Source organism: Alexandromys fortis, unplaced genomic scaffold (genome assembly GCF_014885135.2).
Source record: "Alexandromys fortis isolate MF-2015 unplaced genomic scaffold, M_Fortis_MF-2015_v1.1 scaffold_11, whole genome shotgun sequence".
NCBI classification, from domain to species: Eukaryota; Metazoa; Chordata; class Mammalia; order Rodentia; family Cricetidae; genus Alexandromys; species Alexandromys fortis.
The window spans coordinates 15437187-15454281 of NW_026067912.1; the positions used below are offsets into that span (position 1 = coordinate 15437187).

The following is a 17095-nucleotide window of genomic DNA, read 5'->3' on the forward strand; positions in this document are numbered from 1 at the left end:
AAATGTTTTAATAACTTAGGACTTTTCATGACCATAGGAAACATCTGCTCCTGGCAGTCTCAGTAACTTCAAGAGGAAGGTGGGCATTGAAGAGGCTCATTATGGAGCTTCTTAGCTATTTGGGCAAGAAACTGCTCTTGCCTGGACTGTTTGATGTTATGCTGTATGAAATGGACATGTAGGACCCACAGAATGGTGACTTCTGAACTTGCCTTAAGGTAAGACTGTCCTTCAGGGTTCCTGCTTCATGGAAGAGTCTCCCAGCCCTTCTTCAGGACACAGAAGAAAGCAACTGATGAACTTTTCCAATACAAGGCATAAGAGATCTTCAAATTTCCTGTTTCATGGAAAAGTCTGCCAGATACTATGGGCTTGTAGGCTGAGAATGGGTGCCCCAATGTTACAAAAGTTTGGCATTTAAAGATTCATTCAATTATGTATGAAGACTTTAGTTTTTCCTTTGGGTCTTATAGTAGGTATTATGAAACATTAGCCCAGTGAACATCCCTACTCTCACTACATTCCTTCAGTTGCTAAGCTGGACACAACAAGTCACTAAAGCTGAAGTTAGTATTTTGTTAGTGATCAAGAATAATGATGCCAAAAATAAAAGGTGAATGTAATGTTGGAAATGTCAGTTGCTGTGCATCTCGTCAGCTTTCTAGCAAACAATTTTCTGAAAGTAACATCATAACAGAAATAATTTGGACTTGTAGTCAATTATGTACCACTTAGTTGTCAAAATACAATGATCTACAAGAGGCTAGACTCCTGGATTTCTCACAAATACCTCTCAGCATTACTGATGAAGGAGGCAAAGATTTCAGAGTGTTAGCTCACCACTCATATTCTGTCCCAAATGTGTGAGTTGGTTTTTCCTCAATACTTTAAATATGTTTCAAAATTCTTACTTGATATAATTAAAGGAGACAAAAACCCAAAATGCATGTATAAGCTGAATCATTTTCCATTTACTTTAACACACTGGGGGTTGGCAAACAAGCTCACAGAACAAATATGGCCCATCATTTGTTTTTGTAAATAAAGTTTTATTAAAACACAGCCACAGTTAATCATTTACATATCATTATGGCTGCTCTCATTCCTACAAAAGCATTCACTGTCACATGGTTGTGGCAGGATACAGCCTACAATGCTATAAATACTTACTCTCTGGCTCTTTACAGTAATTTGCCAACCACATTAGTAACAATCTTATCACTATAGACACCACCAACTTGTTTTTTATCAGTACTTCTACAGACAGGAAATACAGTTCATTCACTGAAATCTTAAAAACTGTCTTGAAATCCAATATTTGTGTCTCATCAGATTTCTTGCCCAGGAATTAATCCCACTTCAGAAAATAGACATACACATTCGAAAGTGTTCTTTTATTATTTCTAGTTAACATATATTGTATAAATACTCTATTTTATATGCACTTTTACAAAAGCGATATAACTTAAAGGTTTTATCATTAGAAATAAATGTATAAAAATAAATATGTTATAAGCATTTATTATAAACTATAGTCCTTCTTAGAAGGAACAAACAAACCAATACTTATAAAGTACATAAAATTCATAGTAATGTATTTTACTATATACATATGGAAACAGTCATATTCTCTCTCAGTAGAAGAGCTGAACAGACATTCACCAGGATACGACTGTTGGACCAGCTGCCAGGAGTGGACCTGCTACCCCGCAGCAGCCTCCCGTGTAAGACAAGTGATCTCCATGCTCCCAATCTCATGGGACGGTTTTCTATACCCCGTTCTTACTCTGGCATGACACTGACGTGTGATATCACTGTCTCTTGTGAGACATGGATTATCTTTAACATTCACAGTCCCCAGGTAGGCTGACCTCAGGAGAAAGCAAGGCAGGAGACAGGTTGCTCATTGTGTTTCCTTGAGTTTTTATGTGCACTTCACACAGTTTGCTATTTGTTTTTTTTTTCCTTTTAGAATTAATGGAGATTTTATAAATAGGTGAGTTGTTTCTACCTCAACATGAATTATAGTTTAAAAAAAAACTGAGATGTTGTAAGAAGGAACCGTGAACCATTTTGCAGAGGTGAGCCTTTCTCTCAGGCTGAACAATCTAAACATTTCACTATTGATAGAAATGATGCCTCAACATTCCCTGAAACCACAGCAGTCAGAAGCTTCAAATAACGATCTTGTTTGTATCCTTCTTCCTGCCCTCACTGCCAGTGATATAAAGTCAGTCATGTTTACAATACAATCTCACCTTTCTTCTGCTTTGCCTTTCCCTACCCCTGTGATGGAAAGCATCTAATCAGCACCACACAACAGGGCTTGCCAGACTGCGGCCAGAGTTGTCAGCCTGACAACTGTGTCTGCAATCGATGTAACAAAAGAAATACCTGATGACGCTCTGGGGCTTCATCTTGCTACATATGGTCTCAGATGCTAATTGTCTCATTAACTAGCTCATCAAATTTTAACTGGCAGGATCGTGTCCTGATCTACCCCCTTTGCTATGTGCTCCCCCGCCCCCAAGACACCTCATTGACAGGCCTCACTGGTTACTGGTTTGGGATCCCTCCAGCACTCTTGATCTCAGTGTATCAGCCCTCCCATGCTGCCTCGTTCTCAGAGCTGTCTAACTGCACTGCGCCAGTGTGCAGAAGTCAATGTAGTGTTTTGGTTTCTTCAGAGGATCACAGCTCTCATTGGACAGCACTCCCCCATCATGGGACAGACACTTTAAGGTTCTCTTCTTATAGCCCTTCCCGCAAGTTTTGGAACATGGCGACCAATCCCCCACCTGCCAGTGCGGGCAAGGCAACTCTGCACACGGTCTGGTACTTGCTGGCTTCACTTCCTTGGCACACTCGGAAGCAGGGCGCCCGTTAATGTCTCTGCATTCAACCACTCTTCTCTGCCAACCGGACCCACATGACTTGGAGCATTCCCCCCACTCTTCAATCACCCACTCTGAAAATGTGGGGATAGCATTGAAGGATTCCCTCTTCTTCTTCACAAAGTAGGTGTATTTGATTTTGGGTCGGATAGCGTGGCCCACCATAAGAACCTGGATAGTTAGTGGTTCTTTGAGCGGACTGAAGCTGCGGATTCTTTCCAACGCTGCCGAGGAGCCACTGTATCTTAGGACAGTTCCTCTGTAGGTAAGGTCTTGCTCTAGTGTGGACAGAGTAAAGTTTCCATTCAGGATGTAGGTGCCATCCGCAGCTCTGATGGCTAGAAAGCTGCCATTGTTTCTGGACCCCCTTTGATTCCGGTGTTTCACTTCAATGTTGGTGGCTCCAGCAGGGATTGTGACAATGTCATGATACCCAGGACTGTGAACAAAGAAAATAGGTAGATGTCTCTCAATCACTGGTTAATCAGCCACATTGCTTAAAAATATAAAATTCTTTTTTTTCCTTGACTTTTTCTTTTTCTTTCTTTTTTTGGGGAGTATTTTTGAGACAGGGTTTCTCTGGCTATTCTGTAACTTGCTTTGTAGACCAGGCTGGCCTCTGAGTTCTGCCTGCCTCCTGAGTGCTGGGACTAAAGGCATGCGCTATCACACCCAGCAAAAATATGTAATTAATTTACATGTGACTTTTCCTACTATGTCTTTCAATCCCTGATTAAACAATTGCTTTGCTTAAAAATATGCAATTCTTTTAAATATGATTTTAATTAGTCATACTGAACGGTAAGTCAAAATTAGTATGTGATTTATTTCATATGTTAGTTAAATAGTTTTAGGTTTTGGAGATGAGAGTTCACTTATAGCCCAGGCTATGTTAGAACTCACTATATAGTCCAGGCTGGACTAGAACTCATAACAATCATCCTCCCAAACACTGGAATTATATGAAGTATTTGGTTTGTGTGTGTGTTTATTTTTTGAGACAGGGTTTCATGTAACCCAAGCTGATCTCAGAATTCACTATATAGGCAAAGATGGCCTGAACATCTGACCCCCTTGTCCCTCCTCTCTCTACCTCACATATGTTGAGATTACAGGTACATGCCAATACGTCAGGTTTATGTAGTTCTGGGCACTGAACTCAGCCAATGTCTTGTGGACACTAGGCAGGCTCTCTACCAACTGAGTTATATCTTTATTCCTGAACTACGTGCATTGAAATTTACCTTGTACTAGTGACTGATCCTGATATCTTCTTGCACGTGGACCCATTGCCTCCACAAACGCCACATTTATCGAACTTCTTTTTGGAGTCTATGATGCGATCACAACCAGCTTTTACACACTGTCCTTGCACACAGACAGAAGTGGAGTCTGGACTACAGGGAGTGCCATCGACGACCTGTGAAGACAGCATGCACCTGGTGGTTAAATGTCTAACGCGCGGCAGGTGTGTGGTGGCAGCTGTGAGCACCCTCCTTTGTGCTCTCTTCCCACGCTGCTATTCTCTCCCTCATGTGCCATGCGTTACCCTTCATTGTGTCTTTTTCAATAGCTACCCGTGAAGCTTATAAATGCCTTGATGACTTGTTTACTGGCCTCTCTCCCCTGCTGCTAAGGTCAATGGAAGTAGTGTTCACTGTCAGTTTGATTATTGCTCCACATTCCATGTCTAGCCTAACAGGCTGAGGTAGAAACTACTTCATAAATCACTTGCTAAATATTTCATCTGCAACTTGGGCATATTTTCCCATCTCACAATGCTAAGGATCTATGACAACCTTAAGTAAATTTGATTTCATTTTCTGCTTCAGAGCAAGACTGATCCCCTCAGCAAAACGTCAAAAGAAATGGTGAGTCTCTTTGTCCAAAGTACATGCTCCAACAATAAATTTTCAACGCTTAGACTCTCATCTTAACGAGTATGTTTGTACGTGAGGCTGCTGGGTACCCAGTAAGCAGTACTTTGGACTAGTTTCTAATACTCCTGGATGCTGTGTTAATATATAATTTATCTAACCATGAACTGTTGTATGTGAAACCTAGTTATGCAGGGAGGTCTTTGAGTTTTCAAAGGGTTTTTCTTTGGATATAAAGAAACAATATTAAATACATGTAAGACTTTCACATGATTACTAGATCTAAGCTTCCTTTCCAACTGAGAGCAACACAAATCTCCAAACAAGGAGTTGCTCCTGCATTTAGAAGTATTCCAAATTCAAAACTGAACGTAGGTTAATATGTAAAGAGAGCCCAAACATTTGCATGAAAAGGCAGCAAGCCAAGGCCTTTGGCTCCTTAGCAAAGATCCAAGTGTAAAAGTATCTACCTTGGGCTGTAAAACAAAGAAGTAGCCAATGCCTTTGGCTTGACAGATGAGCTTGCACCTGTCCTTTGGTGAGACGCCAGCATACTTGGGTGTCCATTCCACAGTGGGCTCGTTCCCAAAGGAAGCCTTTGAAAACTCATTGTGGGCTTCACATTGCTCCTCTCGGAAAGTTTTTCCTGAAAAAGAGAATGGTATGAGGGATGTTACCAGTTTCCACCTTTTCTCCACAGCCCCGGTTCTGAGCGCTGAAGGTCAGTGTGACTCACCGTTGCTATCTGGACAGTCCTCGATGTTGCAGGACCTATAGCGTACTCGTTTGCCTTCACAGTACTTCCCTCCGTTTTTGGGCACTGGGTTGTCACATTCTCTCATTGTATACTGAACTCCTCCACCGCAGGTCCTCGAACACTCTCCCCAGGGCCCCCATGTCCCCCAGCTGCCATGCACAGGAGTCTAAGTGGAGATACGAATATCACTGTTAGAACTCTTAGGAGACATTTTAGGGAATCAGAGAAAATGTAAAACAGAGAATCAATTCTCAAACTACACTATCATCTCCTCTCTCCACGATGGGACACAGACGCAGGAGCTTGTCTGCGTAAGAACCTTAAATATCACTTTGTTCTCTCCAGTTCTGAGTTGTAAACAGACAGGATTCATTAGACAAACTCACAGCAAAATGCTTCATGTCGGTCTTGTTCACACACTTGCCACTGACACACCATTTCCCTTCTCCACAGCTGGTGCCATCTGCCCAAGGGAAGTGCTTCGTTTGGCACACCAGTAAGCCACCAGAGGTACCAGTGCACCACAGGGTAGAACACGTGCTGGCTGCATCGGGGCAATGTTTGGATTCCTCTCCAAATGTAAACTGACACTGACGGTTGGCGTCATATAAGGTACCAGGTAGATCGGATGGGAGCTTGATGGGGTTCTGGGGCTTGTCCATCAAACATTCCCCTGGGGGAAGAAAAGGCAATTAATTATTAAAACATAGTTGGTGAAAACATGCAAAATGGTCTGATTGTGGTGTTATAAGATATTTGCTATGTGAAACAATACACAGCATTTTATGTGATTGTAACATTTTAGGAAAACCAATGCCAGGGAGATTTAGATTTTTATTAAGACATTGTCCTCAATAGGGTACTTCTGGAATAACAATTGCAAGAAATTATTCTGTTCAAAATATGCATAAATAGATTTTGGGAACAGGAAGCACTGAGGATAAAGATCTACAACTTAAGATCTTGACAGAGAAAGTGATTCTGAAAGGGGGGAAAGTGAATTGAGCAAGAACAGTGTAGCCAGTTTAACTGGAACCCTACACAAGAGGGTTGGATACCATCTAGAAAGAGTAGCTGGCATCTTACCGTGGCCGTTATCCAGGAATGATGTGATCATGTAGGCACTGCAGGGAGACCATGGCTGGCTATGGTCCAAGCTGGAAAGCATGGAGGCCATCAGATGAGAATCCCCGCTCACACCATTAAGGCTGGCACAGTGCTTGGCATCATCATGTGGCATGTTAAACACATGGCCTGGAAAGCAAAAAAAAAAGACCCACAATAAGATACCAACATATGCCTGGCCCTTCTTTTGTAAGGGACTCATTTCTACAGGAAGGAACTTTGACTGTTTTAGGGATATTATCTACTTTGATCAGGGTATATATAAAAATGTCAATTTTCAAATGTTCAGAGTGCTTCTTCTTGTTCTAATAAGAACATATCTAAAATGGTGGAAAATATGATCTACCATTTCTACGGTTGCTGGTGTCCAAAGTAGCAATATAGTCTGGGATATTTTCTTTTCTCTCAAATCAGACTGTGTTATTGGGTTGAATCTATGCACTGGGCTCAGCCTGTACTCCGAATCTGACTTACCCAATTCATGGGCTGTGGTAAAGGCAGCTTGCAAACCATCATCTTCTATGACTGAACAGCTTCTGCTGGGGTCGCACACAGTTCCAACATCAGCCATCCCCAGAGTATCACATGTGTGGGAGCCGCATAAATCCTACAAAGAACCAAGGGAAATTCCTTTTTAAGGAGGACAGTGTGGACTTGAGGCTTAGCTCTTCTGCTGGGCAAGTCTTTACATGTCATTACTGTTGGGGTCTGGAAAGACTACATGCCACTTTCAGCAAGATTTTTCTCTAATACTTTTAAAACAGGACTGTGCCAGTTGAGATGTTGAAATTAAAATAGAAGTGAGCAAGATAGGTTAAGCTAGCCTGTTAAGCAAAGTCGACGAGGCAGTATAGATGAGATGGCTTTCTCATCCATCCGTATGCCGCAAGCTGATACAGCGATTGATAGTATCCTGCCTCACCTGCCTGGTGAACAGAATGGCTGTGTCATAGTGCTCTGCATCCCGGTCACTGGGAGGGTTGTGTTGCTTCTGCCAGCTGCAGAAGTTCCGCAGGGTGAGAGCAGCATTGGAGGTAACCTCTGGTCCCTTCTGCTCTTCGTATATAACCAAGATCTTGACCACCACCAGGCTAATTGAATTCCTAATGCTGGGGTGCTTGTAAAACCTGGCTGCCACGGAGAACAAGGTCAGAAGGTAATGCTTTAGGCCGCTGCCGTGGAAGTCAGCCATGGACTGGTCCGCCACGAGCATGGTTTCCACATAACGGGGGCTGGACACAAATCGCTTTTTTCTTATGTTTCCAGGTCCTGTGAAGAGAAAAGGCGGTTTACTTATGGGCAGTCTCTCTCAGAATAGTGACCTTCCTGGAGTATATTAGGAAAGCTAACCATGTCAAAGTAAATAAAACTGAAATATCCCTGGAATAACAATAAAACAAATATTTGTGCCTTCTAAAAACTGTGAATGTTATTTTTAAAAGATTTTTGTCTTGCTTTAAATAAAACAAAAAACCAACACGGGGATTCTTAGAGTCATCAAACTGTCTGTGTATGTGTCCGCAGGGTTTCTTTCGTGGTCTGTGGAAAGGCCGTGTGGATATCATCCTACCGAGCTGTAGTAAAAACTTGGCAAGAGCAGGGTAGAGCGCCCTGAGTCACCCTTTCACTATTGAAGCCAGGGCTGAAATACTGAATGAGATCATCCTGCTCCACGTGGAAGGCACAGGACAGGGCGGGGGGCGGAGTGGAAGGTGGGGAGGGGTTTTGCCAAGGGGCGGGGCTTGAGGAATCTCAGTCTGCAAGACTTAGCTCTCTCATTCAAGGGGTCCCTGGGGGTTCTCTGCTGTATCCAGTTCCGGGCACTAGGACCACCCACTCTGCCCAGCAGTCTATTTCTGCACCCCCCCCCCCCCACACTCCCATTGTCCCGGGAGAAATAAATCCTGTCTCAAACCAAGGTCGCCTGTTTGGAAAACCGCCCTTCTCTGGCAGCTGACCGAGATTCAACGGTCAGAGAAGTCGTAAAGTGGGCTATGACCCATCATTACCTGCTCCCCGGAGCAGAATGATAAGGGCAGGACACTTAAGGAAATGAAAGAGAACAACAAGAAAGCTGAGTGACCAAATAAACTAACTCGTTAGCAAGCACTGAACACGGCAGAGGCAGAAGGAAGTGTAGCAGGGAGATCCGCGGCGGGTTACATTCCACCGCGACGGGGAGCTGAACCTCGGCCGGGAGAGGGAGCGCAAGACCCGAGGCAGAGGTAGGAGGCGCGCGGAGGCGGGGCGAGCTGGGCAAGGACCTCCCAGGCAGGTTCTACTGAGGGACCCCGCGCTGCCGGCCATCCGGGTCAGCCTTTCAGATGGGGGAAGGGGACAGAACTGAGATCGCTGCGCCGTTGCCTAGGCTCCTGAACACACATCGAGGTCACCATCGCTTCTCTGCTCCGCCTTCCTCTGAACGCTGAGCGCACACACGTAGGTTACAAAACTCAGGGAGAAACTACAACTCAGCCTAAGTGAGCTCATACATTCACTACAGGAATTAAAGGGTTGGGAATGGATTCTCGAGTTTAAGGAATCGGGTTACAAACTCCCCGGTGGAAACGCTTAGCCCTTATCGGCAGGGATTCCGAGTCTTCTCCCTTTTCTTAAATCATTAACTATTCGGGCAAATACTTGTTCTAGCAGAGTTTGGTCACCCATTTTGGGGGCGGGGGTCACGACCCTGAACCACTGCTTGTCTGAGTCCTTCAGGTCCAGAGAAGAACTAAAGTATGCCCTCAAGTCACGTCTCGTAGAGAACGGAGGTGGATAGAGATTTAAGTGTGTGGGGGGCGGGGGAAGGGAGTGCGTTCTTATACCTGTTGGCTTTCCCGCCCCTTGCTGCGTGGGGTCCCGCAGTGGCCGCTGATTCCGGGGGTCTCGAATTTCCGGGCGCGAGTCGCCGGTTGGCAGGGTCTCGTCGTCCATGACACCGCACTTGGCTCCGCTGCTGCCCCGCCGCCTTCTCCTGAGGATGTGGAATTGCGGCGGTGCCGGCGACTCCTCCGCCGGTACGGCGGGGACCAGACGCTCGGTGGCGACCTCAGGCGCTGGCTGGATGAAGAACTCCTCGCCCTGCAGGTAGAAGGCACCACGCACGCCTTCACAGAGGCTGAGGGCGGCGGCGGAGCTGGGGTCACCATTCACGGTGCCAGAGTAGAAGCAGTGCGCCAGGTCCCCGGTTGGGTCCAGATGCTGTGCCTCGGACCCGGGACTGCGCCCCACCGTCTGGAGGGTGAAGCCAGGAGCCAAGAAACCGCTGTCCGGCTGCAGCTTCAGGTGCAGTTGCTGGCCAAAGGCCTCCAGACGGAGGCGCCTGGTGGAATCGTGGCCAGGGTCGCGCTCCAGCGAAGGAAGCACCAGCTCCTCGTCCTCCTCCGCGGGGCGCCCTTGTGCGCCCCGCACACACAGCAGCATTGCTACGGAAGCGAGCAGCAAGAATAGTGTGGGTGAAGGCAGAGAGGCCCGAGACTTAGCTGCTGGCTGGACGCGCCCCATGTCGGAGCAGAGCCTCTGCTTGCGTGATCCCATAGGGACTGCTGGCTGCATGACACCGCACACTGCAGCTCAGCGAACCCTAGTTCTGGTTAGGCGCTCAGAGCTTCGCTGACCTCCGGATGCTTAGAATTCACGATCACTTTGATTTGAAAGTTCGAGTAGAGCTGGCAGCCAAAGCTCCGGGTCCCTTAGAAAGAGGCGCTTCGGCTCGGCCGGCACGCGGGAACTTTTTATTCCAGCACCGAGTTGGAGGCACCAACAAGGCTGCAGCTGCCAAGACGCTGCTGTAGGATCGAGAAGCGCTCCGGGGCTGGGGACCAAGTCCAGGAAGGAAGCCTGGACTCTTCGTCCTCAGCCTTGGCCGCAGTGTGCCTGGATCTGAGCAGGGATCTGCTCTCTCCGCCGTGCTGTGCGCTCTGGCCTTGCAATCGCACCTGGCTCTGAGCTGCTTTCCAGGGAGTGCAAGATCTAGGCAGCCCCGGCAGCCCCTTTATAGCCAGCCACTTAAGAACTCCTCCCTCTCTCCCCCAACCCTACGACACCGCCCCCTGATCTCAGTTGGTGCTAAACCACGCTCTACGCCGCGGGGCCCGAAGGGGGTGGGGGCAGCCCCCGCGCTGGCCTCACGCCACCGCTCGTCACTCTGGGGGTGTAAGACGCCGAAACAGCGCAATGACCAGCACTTTGTACAGCCCTGGCTGCTCTGGGGAGAAGGGTGAACTTTTAAGTTCATCTCTTGGCTACAGATTCCCGGACCACCCTGTTTCCTGCCACCCTTCCTGTGCCCGGGCTGGGCTGCAGTTTCCAAGAGAGGGGTTCGAATGGGAAAGATCCATCACCAAGATTCCCCTGCGCCTTGGCTACGTCTCAACTTTCCCTCTCCCCCTCTACTCAGAGCCCATTCTCCCCTAAAGTGGGATGTGAGCTAAAGCTGCCTTTAAAAAAAGTACCCCACTTCTCCGTCTCTCTCCCACCCTTTCACAAGTACCTCAACTTACAGAGTCCTCTTTTTACCCCAGCTTTTCTTGGGCTCTGCGCTTCTCAGGAAAAATGTTTGAGTGAGGGAGCCACGGAACACTGCAAAGACTCTGGATTTTAAAAAATCCACGTGGAATGACTTTAACAGTTTCCTCAAACCTTAGAGACGTCTGGGTGGGGTTGAGGGTGGGTGGGGGGTACCCTGTTCTTCTTTCCTGAATAGGCGAGCTGGAGCCAGCTTCAGTTCCCTAGAGACTAAGGAGGGACTTGGGCTTTCTCTTCTTCATTGGAGAAGTAACTCCCGCCCAGTCCGCGTACTTCCAAAATCTAAGAGCAGCTGCTGCAGGCCGCAGGCCAGGGGGACAGATGCGTCTAAGAGCCCCACTTTACTACCAGGGCCAAAACGTGGGGGAAGGGGAGGAGGAAATCGAGTTCCTCCTACCGGGAAGGGAAAGGCTGCATCCGCGTTACGAAAGTAACAAATGCTGAGCCCTTCCAACTCCTGGCCCCTAAGAAACAGCCTAGAGGCTCCACCACTAAAAAGAAGGAGGGGCTCCGTGACCCAGAGGAAGGAAATGGTTCACAATGCTCTCACTGGCGGAAAGGCACTAAGACAATGTAGAGACCGACAGTCCAACTCCCGAGGCAGACTGGCGCGCTCACACTGGCGTGCTCCGGCTCCCTGCCTTTCCCAGTCCTGAGCTCCTGACTTGCTGCCCCACCCCCATCCGTTGCTCCAACCGCTTCTAGTGGATCACGTCCCCTTTGCTCCTCCCCCAGATCTTCCTAACTCTGTGGGCCTCAGACAGTCCCTTGGAGGCCTCCAAGGCGTCCTTGTCCTTTATCCAAAAATTTCTTCCAGGATACTTTCCAATGTCTTTTCTCCCAGGGTTCTAGATAGCCTACATGAAAAACATAAACAAAAACTTTGTTTCCCACTCCAGGGAAGATCAAACGAAAAAAATAAAAAGTGCCCCTGAGAAACCAGGCTACTTCACCCTCCAAAGTGCTAAAACCACTTTTTGGTGCTTGTACCCACCGGAGGGGTCCTGTCTCAGTCCTAATTTTGGTTTCTTAATGTCACACTCACAGCTGAACTAGGAACAACAGGCAGCCTTGAGCTTCCACCAGGAAATGTAGATGTTATCTGTCTTCCTTTCTGCCTCTTTATCTCATTCTTCGGTTTTAACTGACATCCACAGAGAGGAGTGTGCCGATTCATTTGTGCAGTGTCTAGCCTAACTCTTTGTCTAAGAACCTGTTTTACAAGTGGGCTTTCCTGAAAGTGCCCAAGGTTTCCTGGTTGGCCCACTTTTTTTTTTTTTTGGAGAGACATTTCCATTTTCTGTTAGGTTGTTTTGTTTTATCACTGCATTTTGTATGGCTTCCTTCCCTTCTGTTTTCTCTTGCTTGCTAGCAAGCAAGGACAGACACTTGTTAGAACAAACCCAAAGATGGCAGAGTCACCAGTGCATTTACAAACCCCTTCCTTGCTTAGAAGAATGCAGAGAACAAAAGTTAGTGGAGGATGCAGACTGAAAAATACTTGAGGTGGCAGAGGCGCTGGGAGCTCCATTAGATCCTTAATGTAAAAGTCCATAAATTGAGGCAACAAGGAAAATTCACAAGACCATCAGAAAAATATGTAACTTTAAAGTCAATGTGTAATATATTTCTATCCATCTACTCTCCCACAGGAACTTTAGCTTTTAAAGTAGATGCAGGCTTGGCATTGAGCCCATTTCTATCTCATGTGTGTTCTTATTGGAAGGTATTTTCATTTGGGAGGACATTCTGAATCTCAAATGGGTTGCTTCAAATCCATTATAATTTTTTCATATTTCATGTTCTGTATCCAAATAGAGCTGGGAAAAAAAAAAAAAGCCCCAGAGTTAGAGGGGAAAGGGTTGCCAGGAACATGGCTTTTATATTCTCTGTGCTTCTCTCCAGATTTCTGTTCTTTTGCATAATGGCTCCAATCTGTTGTGCACCTGTAGTTCTGGGAAATGATTCTTTTTTAATCACTTCAACAGAGACATGGGTGTTGGAGTTGCCAATTACTAAACTGAAAAAGTGCACATTCACAAGAGTCTTGAACCCATTTAACATTTTAAGACCAGAACTCTTCGGATGTTTGTGGCTTTTGGAAGACAAGCATATAACACACACACATTTTAAAAAGCAAATGTACACTGAAAAGAAAATATCTGAATGAAGAAGCAAGGTCATAGGGGTTCTGTTTATTAATGGCTGGAGGGACAATGGTGGAACCTGGAGTCCTTGTAGTAAGTGTCCTAGTGTGACTCGTGGAACAGCCTTGCTCCTGGGTATGGACACTCATGCGGAAGTCATGCTAGCCCCTGTTCTTTGAGTTCCTCGTCTTCTTCCTGTTGAGTTTATTTCTTCCCATATGAGCTTGTAGGAACACCAGTTTTACACAGTTGAATACATAGGTTTGTATTTTGCAGCGATGTCCTTAAACCATCCATCTCAAACCGAAAAGTTTGACCTTCTAAAAAAGAATGATTGTTCTTTCTGGATAGACCGAGTCCCTGGAAAAACAAACAAGTGTTTTAAAGATAACAGAAGAAGAATCAAAGTGTTCACTTCGGTCTGCACCTTCCATGTTGGTGTGTTTCAAGGATCCACACATTACAGACAGAATAATTCTCATGAAGTCTTTGTCAAAGAGAGTGCCACACAGGCAGCTGTGACTGAGGAAGTCTGGGTCTATGGGGGAGCCATTAGGACTGTTTGAGCGTAAATATTGTCTGGAGCAACAGCTAATGAGCTTATTTCCTAGCCGTGGAAGGCTTTTGATTCACGGCTCATACCACACGCTTTGCCAATTAGGAACGGGAAAGCTGTTTGGCATTAGTCTCGCTTTAGAGCACATACGCACAGAAGTCAACATTGGGCAAATGATTTTTTTAAAATCCTGATTTTGAAATCAGAAAGAAAGCATCTATTTAAGTATGTTGTGAGTTTAATTAGTATTGAACCTGAGAAAATACTAATTCTATGTGGACATTAGTTTTGTATAGACTCACAAAGTTGTGCATTTGAGGATCTGAAGGCAGTACCTTTCTAATCTACTGTCTTAAAAACTATAGCAGAGATGAACCTTAAATAAAAGGTTAATTAACTTGCCCGAGATGATGTAGTATAACATTGGGATCTCAGAAATAAATTACTCTGGTCATACTTTTTAATCAAATATATTTTGATATTTTAATCTAAGTGTTTTTAGGTAAGTATAAGAATTATGACTTATGTTTCTTTATAAATTATTAATTTTTTATTATAAATAAGAAGTTTGAAGTAGTAGAAAGAGTTCCACCTTAAAAGTTTCACCTCCTTCATGACCTCTTTCTTGGCCACAAGGTGGCGATAGTGTACAACAAATGGTTCTTGGTTTTCTTTACCAGTTAAGCCAGGAATTTTCAAAGGTTTTACGTCTTCGATTATAGATAACCAATTTCTCTTACTGTTGTCAGGATCTGATAAACTAATTTAAAAACATTGCAATGTTAATTTTAGTCACATATTTCCAAGTCCCCAGCTAATTCTTAATCACGTGATTTAGCTTGATTAAAATATTAGTTATGCTTTAAAAAATAAGAATTATCTTTGGCTTATTTTATTTGTCACAGTTGAGAGCTCAATGCAATTTAAATGAGAGAAGAAATCACGGGTTTTTAGTCCACTAGGACAGATTACGTCTCTGTTTACTCATTTACTATGCATGTTTTTTTCAGTGGACACTGCTCTTGGTACTGACTTTAATTGCTTTTCCAGGTTTACAGTATTTTCCTGGCCACAACAAAAAAAAGTTAAAAGTGAAAAAAAAAAAAAAGAAGAAAGAAGAAAAAAAAGTTGGGTGTAGAGTGGGGGCTGGGGTGAGGGAAACATTCATCCGCCAGGGGGCAACAAAAGACAAATTTTAAAATAGCTGTTAACCAGACAGTTCTTCCTGCAGTGTGTTTCATTATCCCAAATGTTAGTGATTACCCAATACCTTAAGATCACAAAATCATATGAAGATGCTTTATTACTAAATATAAGCTAATAGTAGCACAATTTCATTAGTTTGATAAATACTGGAATGAAAAGTAGGTAATGTCAGTCAGCAGGAGGCACACAAGACTTCCAAACAGAGCTTGAACTATCTTGCTGTAGCCTTTTCCTACACCAAGCCTGTGATCTGTGGACTAGCCAATAGAGAGCAGAGGCCTCTATCCCCAAGCCTCCATTCCAATGTTTAGCCAGAGGCTGGAAGTCCAGTCTGAATGTTTTGATGGTGAGTTTTGCTCCAGATGCCTAAAAATGCTTCACCTCAAGGCCCTGAAAGCCCAGCAGGACTTGTGACTTTGAGGTACTCCCTCCTCTGATAACTGGTAGCTCAGATGAGAATTGCTATGGCCTGAGAGGATACACCAGGGCCGCGAACTGGCGGCTGCTCAGAGTCACTGTGCTGCTCTTCCCGTCTTTCCTACCCACAGCCAATTGTGTATTTTAAGCACAGGCAAATCAGTGGATCCACACAATCACATCTGGAAACACTGTTTCCAAAAGCCTTCTTATCCCAAATGGCCTTATTTCTAGTTAGCTTTTTTCTTTAACTTAAATTAACATATTTCTGTTAATCTTTATACTGCCCTAAGACTTGTTTATCCCATCTACATACTGTCCATCCTGCTTTTTTGTTTCTTCTGTGTCTGTCTGTCTGTCTGGCCGCCGGCTGGTTGATTGACTCCCCTTTACTCTCTACTTGCCAGTACCACCTATCCCTCATCTGCCTAGCTATTGGCCATTCAGCTTTATTAGACTAATCACATGCCGTAGGAAGGCAATGTAACGGAGCAACATCCTTTAACATAGTTAAACAGATACAGCATAAACAAATGCAACACGTCCTTACATAGTTAAATAAATATTCTATTCCACAGCAAATGTGGGTTCCCCAGCATCCCCCTTTGGCCTCCACAGGCAAATAGGCACAAGCAATCATGCATACATATGTGCATAAAATATGCACATACAAACACACACACCACATTCATCTATGTATACATATACTCACACTCCGATAATTAAAATTGACTTGACATAGGTGAGCCAGAGATGTCAGGTGGAAGCACCTCTTCCGGGATAGGTAGTCAGAGATATCAGTCAGAGAGCATCTTCTTTGGCCCAGGTGAACATAATTTTTGGAATTACAATTTCAGAAGAATTTCAGGTTTTGCTTTTCTTCCTTCCAAACCTGAGGTGTTAGGAAGGTTCTCACATTTCTCTCATTGTTGAATCAGTGACATTTGCCTCTACACAGTTTTTTTAATTGACTTTGAAATTAGCTAAAAGAAAATGAGAAGAAATAATTTAAGTTAAAACTGTTTAAATTAATATGAATGCCTGTGTTGGTGTTGCAGGACAAGGAAATGATAGATAAGATTGACAGAAGATGAATCACATGACTAAAAACTATTAGGTAGGAAATTTCTCTGCTCCTACCATAAAATAGAAGTGAATAGAGTCAATACTTGAACAAAAGAAAGACTATATAGTTACTGAGAAAAATAGCAATGGGAAAAAAATTTATTTTGCTGAGGTTGAGTTAAAACATTCACTCTCTCAAGCACACAGACACACAGATATACATCAGATCCCGAGCTCTCCATTTTTGCTGTTTTGTAATAGCAAGACCACCCAAAAAGTGACACTAATAAGCTGACAGTCATTATGTGACCCACAAGAAAGTTAGTGAGTGGAAGAATTACAGATAAGTCCCAATCCTTTTTTACTTTAGAAACTTGAAGTTATCTTCTCTGCAAACTTTTAAATATTGAAAAGCATACGTCCTATATCCTACCTTTTATTTCAACTAAACACAAAGCACTTGAAATTGACTTCCAGACACACAATGAGGTGGAACAATGAGTAGAGTGGAACAAAATGTGCGC

The 17095-nt window shown here is 44.5% G+C and overlaps 1 protein-coding gene across 1 annotated transcript; it reads right to left on the reverse strand.

The window, feature by feature from the left end:
- Positions 1–1375: 1375 nt before the first annotated feature.
- Positions 1376–10629, reverse strand: Adamts1 (ADAM metallopeptidase with thrombospondin type 1 motif 1). The gene is made up of 9 exons (XM_050138654.1): positions 9479–10629; positions 7576–7922; positions 7128–7260; positions 6615–6782; positions 5915–6201; positions 5508–5694; positions 5242–5417; positions 4139–4314; positions 1376–3333 (listed from the first exon to the last, which is right to left on the reverse strand). The coding sequence occupies exons 1-9, from the start codon at positions 10206–10208 to the stop codon at positions 2634–2636; spliced, it is 2904 nt and encodes a 967-aa protein (XP_049994611.1). The 5' UTR covers positions 10209–10629; the 3' UTR covers positions 1376–2633.
- Positions 10630–17095: the final 6466 nt, after the last annotated feature.